The 13,874-nt window shown below is 43.0% G+C and overlaps 1 protein-coding gene across 1 annotated transcript in view; it reads right to left on the bottom strand.

The window, feature by feature from the left end:
* The window catches only part of fam228a (family with sequence similarity 228 member A), a 68,992-nt gene that overhangs the window by 14,033 nt on the left and 41,085 nt on the right, over positions 1-13,874 (bottom strand). Inside the window, exons 6-7 of the mRNA XM_085997085.1 lie at positions 11,980-12,067; positions 1,273-1,417 (exon numbers count right to left, since the gene is read on the bottom strand). Coding sequence (XP_085853211.1) covers positions 1,273-1,417; positions 11,980-12,067 — 233 coding nt within the window. The remainder of the gene's footprint in view (positions 1-1,272; positions 1,418-11,979; positions 12,068-13,874) is intronic.

Here is a 13,874-nt window from a genome sequence, read left to right as displayed (position 1 = left end):
CTAATATCATCCGATACTGTTCTTTCTTCCTGGTAAATACTGAAGCAAAGTAATTATTTCATATTTCTGCCATCTCTCTATCGCTGCCTGTGATATTAACCTATCCATCCCTTAGTGGCCCTATTCCTGTCCTGACTTCCTTTTTTAAATTTTTGTGCCTGTAAAATGTTTTATTATTTTGTTTCATGTTCCTTGATAATTTAATTTCATAGTTCCTTTTTGACTTCTCCCTAATCTTTGTATTCTCTCTCGTCGTGCTCTCCCCTGCTATCCATGTACTCAGTGTATGCCTCTTTCCTTACCCTCAATTTTTCCCTTATTTCTTTATTCCTTTCCCTAGCCTATGGACACCAGAGGTCAAATGTAACACCCCCAACTCAGCACAGATCTGCAATCAAACCCAGAACCTGCTTGATGTGCATAGTTTAAACATATAGCTCCTTTCACAATCTCAGGATATCCATAAGCACCTCACCACAACTACTTGTGAAGTGTTATCACTGTTATGCAGGCACATGTGACAGCCGATTTGCACACAGCGAAGTCCCAGCGACAGCAATGTGATGAAGAGCCAGGTAATCTGCTTTGGTGGTGTTGATTGACAGTTTGTCAAATGTCTTATTTTCTACATTCAGTACTGACTGAGCGCAAACTTAGCTTTGAAGTTCAGAGGCAATTAAGAATTACATTCTACAATTAGCCACTAAATCCACCAGCTGTAAAAATGTGTTTACTCGTTTCTGCATCTACTGTCTTACATCAGTTTACATTGTTACTTCAAGTGCCAAAGTACACATCTTTAGTTGTAAAGCCTCTGGCAGAACAATAAATGTGGCATTATAGAAATGTCTTTTTTAGACAGCCTGGAACTTGAGGCAGACAGACAAATAAAATTAAGGTGATCAATTTATTTACTACACATTGAATGTGAATTTTTAGAAGAATATTTTAGCCCCACATTTACTTGATCAGTAATTATGGCATTATTTTTCTTTGTCATTGTGCTAAGTATGGTTAAAGGTAAAGATGATTATTAAGGGAAAATGTTTGAAATACCTTCCCTCAGTGAAACAGCAAGATTTATTTTGCATAATTCTAATGAAATTTCAAAGTGCTTATATAATTAATTTTAATCGCTTCATCTTTGCATTTGTGGACAAGTTGAAGATTGGCTTCAGAAGCCATGGACGGTCCAAAGACTCCTTCGATTACTCTGCCACTGCAGAAGAATAGTGAGAGTGGAAATGAAAAGTATGGCAATATATTCATTACCTGCTTCTTTGTCGGACTTCACTGTCAATATAGCCTAGTGGTATACGGAGCCACGCAATGCTGTCAATATTATGGCGGCCCAATGGAACCAGAGGTAATTGTGCCTGGTGATATTCTTCAGTTTCTTTCAAAGAGTAAACTTTACCTGGGTTAGGGATAGAAGTAAAAGTTCAGTACTTAAAATCATTAGATACTGAAGAAAATGTTCTATTGACTGTTGGATATATAAGTACAAACATTTGTCATATAATTTTACTTTTTTTTTCAACCTTATTTGACTGTTCATCCATGACTGCAGCCACAGCCCCCAGGATGTTCCTAGAATGTCCTATATTAATCTTACACTTAAAATGTTAAACACTGTTGCTCCACTGTTTTACCATTTAACCTTTCCCTCCAGTTTGTGCAGACTAAGTCCTCTTCCATTTCTCTGTAGTTTGCTTTTCACCAATCAACTTTTGTTTTGGTTGTTTTCCTTCTCTAATTTAATATTCTAGATAATTATGTTAAATATATGATTTAACAACCAGATTTCTGTGTTTAAAAAAAATTGCTCTCGTGCTGTCAGTGACACTGGTAAAGCACATTTATTGCCCATCTTTAGTTGTCCTGAGGTGTATGATGGTAGACTTTCTCCTTAAATCATCGCAGTCCTTGTGGTGATGTTGCTACCTCGATAGTGTTAGGTAGGGTATCCCTGGATACTGACCCAGTGACAATGAAGGAATGGCTATATGTGTCCAAGACACGATGGTGTGTGATGGAGGAGAACTAGGTGATGGTGATGTTCATTGCTGCTCATCCTTCTCAGTGGTAGAGATCGCAGGGAAGAAAGGTGCTATTGAAGAAACCTTAGCAAGTTGCTGTAGGTAGTACATACTGCAGCCACAGTGCACTGGTGATGGAGGGGTGGACACCGAGTTCAATGGCAGGGTGCTGAACAAACAAACTGCTCTGTTCTGGGTGGTTTTCAGTCCCTAGAGCATTGTTACAGCTGCACCCATCCAGGTGAGTGGTGAGTATTTCATAACACTCCTGGCTCAAGCCTTGTAGATGGTGGAGAGGGTCTAAGGGGTCAGGAGGTTAGCCAGACACAAGAGTTCCCAGCCTCTGCCCCCTCTTGTAGACATGGTGTTGATATGGTCCAGTTAAGGTCAATGGTGATTCCCAACATGTTGATGGCGGGGAACTTGGTAATGATAGTGCCTGAAGGTCAGGGGACATAGCATGGCTTACTCTTCTCCGAGGTGGTCATTACCTACCACTTGTGTGCCTTCACCCACAACAGCTTCTTCTAATAACCTGTAATGGTCTTTCTTTTAAAGGGCAGATATAAAGCAAGTTTCCTGCTCCAGACTACAGTCAAGTTTTTTTCTAAGGAAAGATTAACCTTTCCCTTCAAAACTACAACATTTACACAACATAGAATGTTTTTTTTTTATTCGTATATGGGATGTGTGCGTCGCTGGCAAGGCCAGCATTTATTGCCCATCCCTAATTGCCCTTGAGAAGGTGGTGGTGAGCTGCCTTCTTGAACCGCTGCAGTTCATGTGGTGAAGGTACTCCCACAGTGCTGTTAGGGAGGGAGTTCCAGGATTTTGACCCAGCGACGATGAAGGATCGGCGATGTACTTCCCAGGGGCCATGTAGCCTGGTTCTGCTCCTACTTCTTGTGTTCTAATTCTGTGTTAGATTTCAGGAGATGGTTTTATTCCTGTTCCTGGCTGGGGTGGAGATCGCCTTTACAGAAGGTAAGTACTGTAGAAAATATAGGGACAGAGTGATCTCCTGGACGAGTTTCGATCGCCTAGATGGGTTGGAGAGGAATTTCCCAGATTTTTTCTCCCAAATTGGCCATTGGGTTTTTTATCTGGTTTTTCGCCTCTCCCGGGAGATCACATGGGTTCGGGTGGATGGAGAGTGATAGAAGATTTGAGGTTAGGATCAGATCAGCCATGATCTTATTGAATGGTGGAGCAGGCTCGAGGGGCCGATTGGCCTACTCCTGCTCCTATTTCTTATGTTCTAAGTCAAGATGGTGCGTGACTTGGAGGGGAACTTGGTGGTGGTGGTGGTGTTCCCATGCGCCTGCTGCCCTTGTCCTTCTAGGTGGAAGAGGTCACGGGTTTGGGAGTTGCTGCAATGCATCTTGTAGATGGTACACACTGCAGCTTACGGTATGCCGGTGGTGGAGGGAGTGAATATTTAAGGTGGTGGATGGGGTGCCAATCAAGCGGGCTGCTTTGTCCTGGATGGTGTTGAGCTTCTTGAGTGTTGTTGGAGCTGCACTCATCCAGGCAAGTGGAGAGTATTTCGTCACACTCCTTATTTGTGCCTTGTAGATGGTAGAATCGCTTTGGGGAGTCAGGAGGTGAGACGCTCGCCACAGAATACCCAGCCTCTGACCTGCTCTTGTTGCCACAATATTTATGTGGCTGGTCCAGTTAAGTTTCTGATCAATGGTGACCCCCAGGATGTTGATGGTGGGGGATTCGGCGATGGTAATACCGTTGAATATCAAGGTGAGGTGGTTAGATGCTTGTTGGAGAAAATCATTGCCTGGCACTTCTGTGGCGCGAATGTTACCTGCCACTTATCAGCCCAAGCTTGAACGTCGTCCAGGTCTTGTTGTATGCGGGCATGGATTGCTTCGTTATCTGAAGAGTTGTGAATGGAGCTGAACACTGTGCAGTCATCAGCGAACATCCCCATTTCTGACCTTATGTTGGAGGGAAGGTCATTGATGAAGCAGCTGAAGATTGTTGGGCTTAGGACACTGCCCTGAGGAACTCCTGCAGTGATGTCCTGGGGCTGTGATGATTGACCTTCAACCACCTTCCTTTGTGCTAGGTATGACTCCAGCCACTGGAGCGTTTTCCCCCCCGATTCCCATTGGCTTCAATTTTACTAGGGCTCCTTGATGCCACATTCAGTCAAATGCTGCCTTGATGTCAAGGGCAGTCATTCTCACCTCACCTCTGGAATTCAGCTCCTTTGTCCATGTTTGGACCAAGGCTGTAATGAGGTCGGGAGCAGAGTGGTCTTGGCGGAACCCAAACTGGGCAGCACTGAGCAAGTTATTGGTGAGTAAGTGCCGCTTGATAGCACTGTCGATGACACCTTACATCACTTTGCTGATGATTGAGAGTAGACTGATGGGGCAGTAATTGGCCGGATTGGATTTGTCCCGCTTTTTGTGGACAGGACATAGCTGGGCAGTTTTCCACATTGTCAGATAGATGCCAGTATTGTAGCTGTACTAGAACAGCTTGGCTAGAGGCGCGGCTAGTTCTGGAGCACAAGTCTTCAGCATGATAGTTGGGATGTTGTCGGGGCCCATAGCCTTTGCTATATCCAGTGCGCTCAGCCGTTTCTTGCTATCACGTGGATTGAATCGAATTGGCTGAAGACTGGCTTCTGTGATGGTGGGTCCCCAGGAGTAGGCAGATATGGATCATCCACTTGGCACTTCTGGCTGAAGATGGTTGCAAACACCAGAGCGGACCTGCGTGAGGTACAAGCAGCGCGGCAACTTTAAAAGGAGGGGCGAGGCGAGGCCCGACCACAGCGGCTGACCTGGGAGTGGAGTGAGCAGCGACGCCCGACCAGAGCGGACCTGCGTGAGGTACAAGCAGCGCGGCAACTTTAAAAGGAGGGGCGAGGCGAGGCATACCAATTCAACAGCAGGGGAGAGAGGTAAAAAGTAAGCCAAGTGTGACGTCACCAGGAAGCAGGTAAGTGATTGGTTGGTGAGTATTTCTCTCTTTTTTTAAACTTTAACTCTGGTTTATAGTTTCTAAGGTCTCTCTAGTGTAGGAGGGACTGTTGGTAAACCAGTTAAATGTAGTGTAATTAGTGGGATTAATTAATTGAATTTAAATTAAATCAATCAAAGGGTAAGTCATGGCAGGACAGCCGGGCTCCGTGATCTGCTCCTCCTGCGATATGTGGGAACTTGGACACTTCCTGTGTCCTTGACAACTACGTGTGCAGGAAGTGCATCCAGCTGCTGCTACTGACAGACTGCATTGCGGCACTGGAGCGTTCACGATGCTCAGGACATCGTGAATAGCACATTTACGGAGTTGGACACACCGCAGGTAGAGGTTGGACAGGAAGAAAGGGAACGGGTGACCAACAGGCAGAGTACTAGGCGCAGGCAGGTAGTGCAGGGGTGGCCATGCCCCTCTCCAACAGATACACCACTTTGAGTACTGTTGGGGGGGGTGATGGCTTATCAGAGGAAGGCAGCAGCAGCCAACTTCCTGGCACCAGGGGTGGCTCTGCTGCACAGAATGGGAGGAAAAAGAGGGGTAGAGCTATAGTAATAGGGGATTCAATTGTAAGGGGAATAGATAGGCGTTTCTGCGGCCGCAAACGAGACTCCAGGATGGTGTGTTGCCTCCCTGGTGCAAGGGTCAAGGATGTCTCCGAGCGGCTGCAGATCATCTTGGAAGGGGAGGGTGAACAGCCAGTTGTCGTGGTGCATATAGGCACCAACGATATCGGTAAAAAGTGGGATGAGGTCCTAAAAGCGGAATATAGGGAGTTAGGAGATAAATTAAAAAACAGGACCTCAAAGGTAGTAATCTCAGGATTGCTACCAGTGCCACATGCTAGTCAGAGTAGAAATAGAAGGATACTTCAGATGAATACGTGGCTCGAGGAATGGTGCCAGGGGGAGGGATTCAAGTTCCTGGGACATTGGAACCGGTTCTGGGGGAGGTGGGACCAGTTCAAACCGGACGGTTTGCACCTGGGCAGGGCTGGAACCGATGTCCTAGAGGGAGTGTTTGCTAGTGCTGTGGGGGAGGGTTTAAACTAAAATGGCAGGGGGTTGGGAACCTGAGCAGGGAGACAGAGGAAAGGGAAACAAGGATAAAAGCAAAAGATAGGAAGGAGAAAAACAAAAGTGGCAGTCAGAGAAATCAATGGTTTAAATCAAACATGGCCACAGTAAATAATAATTCTAATAGGTCTAAGAGCGTTAAAAAAACAAGCCTGAAGGCTTTGTGTCTTAATGCGACGAGCATTTGTAATAAGGTGGATGAATTGGCTGCGCAAATAGAAGTAAACAAATACGATTTGTTTGGGATTACGGAAACGTGGCTCAAGGAAGGCCAGGACTGGGAACTCAACATCCAGGGGTATTCGATATTCAGGAAAGATAGGCAAAAAGGAAAGGGAGGTGGGGTAGCATTACTGGTTAAAGAAGGGATTAACACAATTGTAATGAAGGATATTAGCTCTGATGAGGTGGAATCTGTATGGGTAGAATTGAGAAATACTAAGGGGAAAAAACGTTAGTGGGAATGGTTTATAGACCTCCAAACAGTAAGGCGGAGGTTGGGGATGGCATTAAAAGGGAAATTAAAGAAGCGGGCAATAAGGGCACAGCAGTCATCATGGGTGACTTTAATCTACATATAGATTGGGCCAACCAAATTAGTAACAATACTGTGGAGGAGGAATTCCTGGAGTGTTTACAGGATGGTTTCCTGGACCAATATGTCGAGGAACCAACCAGAGATCAGGCCATCTTAGACTGGGTATTATGTAACGAGGACGGATTAATTAGCAGTCTTGTTGTACGAGGCCCCTTGGGTCAGAGCGATCATAATATGATCGAATTCTTCATTAAGATGGAGAATGAAGTAGTTGACTCGGAGACTAGGGTCCTCAATTTAAATAAAGGAAACTACGATGGTCTGAGGAGCGAGTTGGGTAGGATTGATTGGGGAATTGCACTCAAAGGGTTGATGGTGGATAGGCAATGGCAAACATTCAAAGACCGAATGGATGAACTACAGAATTTGTTCATCCCAGTTTGGCATAAAAATAAAACAAAAAAGGTGACCCAACCGTGGCTAACAAGGGAAATTAGGGATAGCATAAGGTCCAAGGAGAGGACATATAAATTGGCCAGAAAAAGCAATAATCCTGAGGGTTGGGAGCAGTTTAGGATTCAACAAAAGAGGACAAAGGGATTAATTAAGAAAGGGAAAATAGAATATGAGAGTAAGCTTGCAGAGAACATAAAAACTGGCTGTAAAAGCTTTTATAGATATGTGAAGAGAAAAAGATTGGTGAAGTCAAGCGTAGGTCCCTTGCAGTCAGAATCGGGGGAATTTATAATGGGGAACAAAGAAATGGCAGACCAACTAAATACATATTTTGGTTCTGTCTTCACAAAGGAGGACACAAATAACCTCCCAGAGATGCCGGGGAACATAGGGTCTGATGAAAGGGTGGAACTGAAAGAAATCAGTATTTGTAGGGAAATGGTGTTAGGAAAATTGATGGGACTGAAGGCCGATAAATCCCCAGGGCCTGATAATCTACATCCCAGGGTACTTAAGGAAGTGGCCCTAGAAATAGTAGATGCATTGCTGGTCATCTTCCAGAACTCGATAGACTCTGGAACGGTACCCATGGATTGGCGGGTAGCTAATGTTACCCCACTATTCAAAAAAGGTGGTAGAGAAAAGGCGGGGAATTATAGACCGGTAAGCTTGACATCGGTAGTGGGGAAAATGCTAGAGTCCATTATAAAAGATGTAATAGCAGAGCACTTGGAAAGCAGTGACTGGATCGGACAAAGTCAACATGGATTTACAAAAGGTAAATCATGCTTGACTAATCTACTGGAATTTTTTGAGGATGTAACTGGTAAAATAGATAAGGGAGAACCAGTGGATGTGGTGTATTTGGACTTTCAGAAGGCTTTCGATAAGGTCCCGCATAAGAGATCAGTGTGTAAGGTTAAGGCACATGGGATTGGGGGCAAGGTATTGACTTGGATAGAGAACTGGTTGGCGGACAGAAAGCAAAGAGTTGGAATAAACGGGTCATTTTCCGAGTGGCAGGCAGTGACTAGTGGGGTACCGCAAGGATCGGTCCTAGGACCCCAGCTGTTCACAAAATATATTAATGATCTGGACGAGGGAATTGGGTGTAATATCTCCAAATTTGCAGACGACACAAAGCTGGGTGGGAGGGTATGCTGTGAGGAGGATGTTGTGAAACTCCAGTACGATTTGGACAGGTTGGGTGATTGGGCAAAAACATGGCAAATGCACTATAATGTGGATAAATGTGAGGTTATCCACTTTGGTGGCAAAAACAGGAAGGCAGATTATTATTTGAATGGCAATAGATTGGAAGAAGGGGAAGTGCAAAGAGACCTGGGTGTTCTTGTGCACCAGTCGCTGAAGGTAAGCATGCAGGTGCAGCAGGCGGTTAAGAAGGCAAATGGTATGTTGGCCTTCGTAGCAAGAGGGTTCGAGTACAGGAACAAGGATGTCTTGCTACAGTTGTACAGGGCCTTGGTGAGACCGCACCTTGAGTATTGTGTGCAGTTTTGGTCGCCTTACCTGAGGAAGGACGTTCTTGCCAATGGAAGGAGTGCAGCGAAGATTCACCAGGCTGATACCTGGGATGGCAGGAATGACGTATGAGGAGAGATTGTGTCGATTGGGCTCATACTCACTGGAGTTTAGAAGATTGAGAGGGGATCTCATCGAAACCTATAAAATTCTGTCAGGCCTGGACAGACTAGATGCAGGAAGGATGTTTCTGATGGCCGGGGAGTCCAGAACCAGGGGTCACAGTCTAAGGATAAGTGGTAGGCCATTTAGGACTGAAATGAGGAGGAATTTCTTCACCCAGAGAGTGGTGAAGGTCAGTTCATTAAGTATCTTCAAGAAAGAGTTGGATATATTTCTTAAGGCTAAAGGGATCAAGGGATATGGGGAGAAGGCAGGGACAGGGTACTGAATTTGGATGATCAGCCATGATCTCATTGAATGGCGGAGCAGGCTCGAAGGGCCTACTCTCATATTCTATTTTCCCTTTCTTAATTAATCCCTTTGTCCTCCTTTGTTGAATCTTAAACTGCTCCCAACCCTCAGGATTATTGCTTTTTCTGGCCAATTTATATGTCCTCTCCTTGGACCTTATGCTATCCCTAATTTCCCTTGTTAGCCATGGTTGAGTCACCTTTTTTGTTTTATTTTTATGCCAAACTGGCCTCTATTTATGAAGCCCAGGATCCCGTATGCTTTTTTAACCCCTTTCTCAACCTGCCCTGCCACCTTCAACAATTTGTGCACATATACCCCCAGATCTCTCTGTTCCTGCACCCCCTTTAGGATTGTACCCTTCAGTTTATATTGCCTCTCCTCGTTCTTCCTACCAAAATGCATCACTTCGCACTTTTCTGCGTAAATTTCATCTGCCACATGTCCATCCATTTCACCAGCCTGTCTGTCTTCTTGAAGTCTATCACCATCCTCCTCACTGTTCACTATACTTCCAAGTTTTGTGTCATCTGCAAATTTTGAAATTGTGCCTGTGCACCCAAGTCCAAGTCACTAATATAAATGAAGAAAATCAGTGGTCCTACTACCGACCCCTGGGGAACACCACTGTATACCTTCCTCCAGCCTGCAAAACAACTGTTCATCACTACTCTGTTTCCTGTCATTTAGCCAATTTTGTATCTATGCTGCCACTGTCCCTTTTATTCCTTGGGCTTCAACTTTGCTGCCAAGCCTATCATGTGGCACTTTATTAAATGCCTTTTGGAAGTCCATATACACCACATCAACTGCATTGCCCTCATTAATCCTTTCTGTTACCTCATCAAAAAACTCGATCAAGTTAGATTTGCCTTTAACAAATCCATGCTAGCTTTCCTTAATTAATCCACACTTGTCCAAGTGACTGTTAACTTTGTCCCAGATTATCGTTTCTAAAAGCTTCCCCACTACCGAGGTTAAATTGACTGGCCTGTAATTCCTGTGTTACGCCCTTTTTTGAACAAGGGTGTAATTTGCAATTCTCCAGTCCTCTGGCACCACCCCGGTATCGAAGGAGGATTGGAAGATTATGGCCAGTACTGCCACAATTTCCTCCTTAACTTCCTTCAGCATCGTAGGATACATCCCATCCGGTCCTGGTGACTTATCAACTTTAAGTACAGACAGCCTTTCTATCTCCTCTATCAATTTTTATCTCATCCGGTATGTCCACTACTACTTTTACTATGACTTTGCATCTGTCTTTACCAAGGAAGAAGATGCTGCCAAAGTACTCATTTAGTACCTCAGTCATGCCCTCTGCCTCCATGCATAGGTCTCCTTTTTGGTCCCTAATCGGCTCCACCCCTCCTCTTACTACCCGTTTACTATTTATATGCCTATAGGAGAATTTTGAATTTCCTTTTATGTTAGCTACCAATCTTTTCTCATATTCTCTCTTTGCCCCTCTTTTACTTCCTGACTGAACTTTCTATATTCAGCCTGATTCTCACTTGTATTCTCAATCTGACATCTGTCATATCTGCTCTTTTTCTGCTTCATTGAGATCAAAGAGAGGACAGAGCTTTTTTTCTTTTTTAGCACAAACCCCAGAGTTGCTCAAAGATACCAGAGCTGAACTAATTGGGATCAGGTTTTTATCTAGTTCTTCCTCTTTTTCTATATCTTGCTGAATTACTTTTCTCTTCAAAAAAATATTATTTGTGTTTGAAATATTAGTGCTAGAGTTGGAGCAATTTTATTTTCATCCTGGCACGCAATCCAAACTAAAACACTCTAGGAGATACTCTGCAGGGTCACATCTCTCCAGCAATTAACCCTAATCTCAGAAGACTACTCCATACTGAGCCAAGGCAATTTACTTTCCAATTTCGAAACCAGCGCCCAATTACAATTTAGTACCAATTCGTTGCCAGTTTGTGCTGGGCCCCAACCCATTCTTTATGGAGTAATGTTCCTGTGTGAAAAGAATGAAATAGATGAAAAAAGAGAGACAGAATGAGACTTTCAACCCACTAGTCTCCACAAATAACAACTTAGATTTATATCACGCCTTTAACATAGAAAAATGTTCCAAGACACTTCACAGAAGCGTAATCAGACAAAAATGGATGCGGAGCCATTGGAGGAGATATTCGGACGGGTGACTAAAAGCTTGATCAAAGAGGTAGGTTTTCAAGGAGATTCTTGAAGTAGCAGAGAAGTGGAAAGGTAGAGAAGTTTAGAGAGGGAATTTCAGAGCTTAGGGCTCAGACAGCTGCCAATAGTGGGGCAAAAGGAGTTGGGAATGCACAAGAGGCTAGAGTTGCAGGAACACAGATCAAACCCAGAATCATACAGGAAAAATAACAGTGTGCCACCACCTGTTTTTCCCTTTCTTGTAATGCTTACAGGACAACTGGTTCTACCAGTCATCAATGTTTAAAAAAAAAAAAATCAGTATTACAACTCTCTTCTCTGATTTACACTTTCTATTTTGATAGACTACTTTCACCATTGACCCTTCAGACTCACTGATTTATCAACTGAAGGAGGCTTAATTGGCCCAAATTTGTTGCCAATAAAAGTAATATGTGAATATAAAAAAGCCATTTGCTTTGCTATAGCAGGAAATTATTCAAATTAGTTGAATAATGAAAACAATAGTGATCTGGTATTTTGTATTCTATATTCCATTTTAAGTATGGTCGAAGATAAGGAATCAATGTTGAAATATTAAATATTGTTTTATATCTAAAGAAGGTCAAAGCATACTTTATAGTTACTATGCTACCCCGATACAGTTTAAAGCGAAGCTCTTCTCCATCCCCAGCTAAAGGGTCTAATTTTCTCACCTGAAAAACTACTCCCATGTACTGAAATCCAATTTTTAATCAATTCCACAAACCTTTTTGACATTGCAGTATAGCATTGTCTTCCTCATTCTTGCTTCGACTCTGCAACAGCAGAGGATCATTGAGAGTTGAAGTCCTTGTCTGCAGAAAGAGCAAATCTTATAGAAATACCTTCAAAATTAATTACAAGGAACTAACACTAAACAAATCTTGGTACTTAAAAAGTACAGAATACTGTAAGAATACACCGTTCACAGTAAACTTGACTTGAATCTAAAAAGTGACCAAATGTACTGACAAGCTTTGAGGGCAAGAAACATCTTGGCTAAACATTTGTAAAAGTAAATGATGTGCTTGCAAGCTGTTATTTTCCTCCAAAAGATAAGATCTTGAAAAGTTCTGAGAGAACAAGGAGTCAACCCTCAGATGCAAAAACAAGGACTTTTTCCAGCCCCTGAACGTCTGGCCTTGGTTAACTTATCAACTCAAAACAGATAGGAAAGGAGCAAGAGAAAACAACGCTATTCACACAGTTCGGGACATGAATGCTGTGGGCGAGTTGCCAAGCTTTGGGGTATAAAAGATGCTGTAACTTGACCACTCACTGCTGCAGTCGAGGGGAACTTGGTCAGTTGCCAGTTAAAGTCATACGTCTAGTCCTTGCTGAATTGACCGCTCACTGGTGTTAACGTATGTGGTTGCTTTTGATCACTTGAGCTTAAAGTAAATGATTTGAGTACGGTTGTCATTCCATGCGTGCTTGCTTATAACAGGTAAATGATTTGAGTATGGGTTGTATTTTGGGTACTTAGTTGTAAACTCTTGTTGATTTTAAGTCAAAAATAGTTTACCCTGAAATCTTTGTCTCAAGTTGTCTGTTCCACGGGTCTGAACTCTATAAACTGAGACAACCTGAATGTCTTGCAATACATGGGAACAAAAGATTAATTTTCAATAACTACTGGGCAATTTTCTAGTAGCGATTACCCCATAAACCTCTAGTAATTACATTGAAAACACCTTTAATATCCTTATATGAAAGTCTTTCTGAACTACATCACTTTCAAGTGTACCACAGAAACCTGCAGGAGGCAATAACAGGGAAAATGTCTTTAATTGAAAGGAAGAGTAGCATGGTGTGTTACTTACATAGAATGTACAGCACAGAAACAGGCCATTCGGCCCAACTAGTCTGTGTTGGTGTTTATACTCCACACGAGTCTCCTCCCATTCCATCTACCTCATCTCAGCCTTTCAGCATATCTTTCTACTCCCTTTTCTCTCATGTACTTCTCTAGTTTCTTTTTGAAAGCATCGAAGCTATTTGCCTCAACCACTTCCTTTGGTAGTGAGTTCCACATTCTAACCACTCTGAGTAAAGAAATTTCTCCTTATTTCCCTACTGAATTTATTAGTAAATATCTTGTATTTATGGCCCCAAGTTTTAGATTCTCCCACAAGTGGAAACATTCTCTCCACATCTATCCTGTCCAACCTATTCATAATGTTAAATACCTCCAAGTCTTCTCTTTTCTAAAGAAAAAAGCCCCAACTTGTTCAATTTTTCCTGATAGCTGTAATCGCTCAGTTCTGGTACCATTCTTGTAAATCTTTTTTGCACTTTCTCCAGTGCTTCTATGTTCTTTTTATAGTATGAAGACCAGAATTGTGCATAGTGCAGCCTGACCAGAGTCCTGTACAATAACCTGACTACTTTTGAATTGTATACCCCCTTGAAATAAATCCTAGTGCTTTGTAGCATTTTTAATTAATTTGCTGATCTGCGATGCTGCTTTTAATGATTTGTTCATCTGTATCCCTAAAACCCTTTTCTACCCCATTCAGTTTCTTATTTTCTAAGGTGTAGGTGATGTTTCTGTTTTTCCTACCAAAGTGCATCACCTCACATTTATCTACGTTAAATTAATTTGCCACTTAACTACCCAGT

The sequence above is a fragment of the Somniosus microcephalus genome, chromosome 9, assembly GCF_052327205.1.
Source record: "Somniosus microcephalus isolate GS21.2 chromosome 9, FLI_Smic_1.0, whole genome shotgun sequence".
In the NCBI taxonomy this organism is placed as follows: domain Eukaryota; kingdom Metazoa; phylum Chordata; class Chondrichthyes; order Squaliformes; family Somniosidae; genus Somniosus; species Somniosus microcephalus.
Note: the sequence above shows the minus strand (reverse complement) of the source record. Positions and strands in the feature narration are given on the sequence as shown.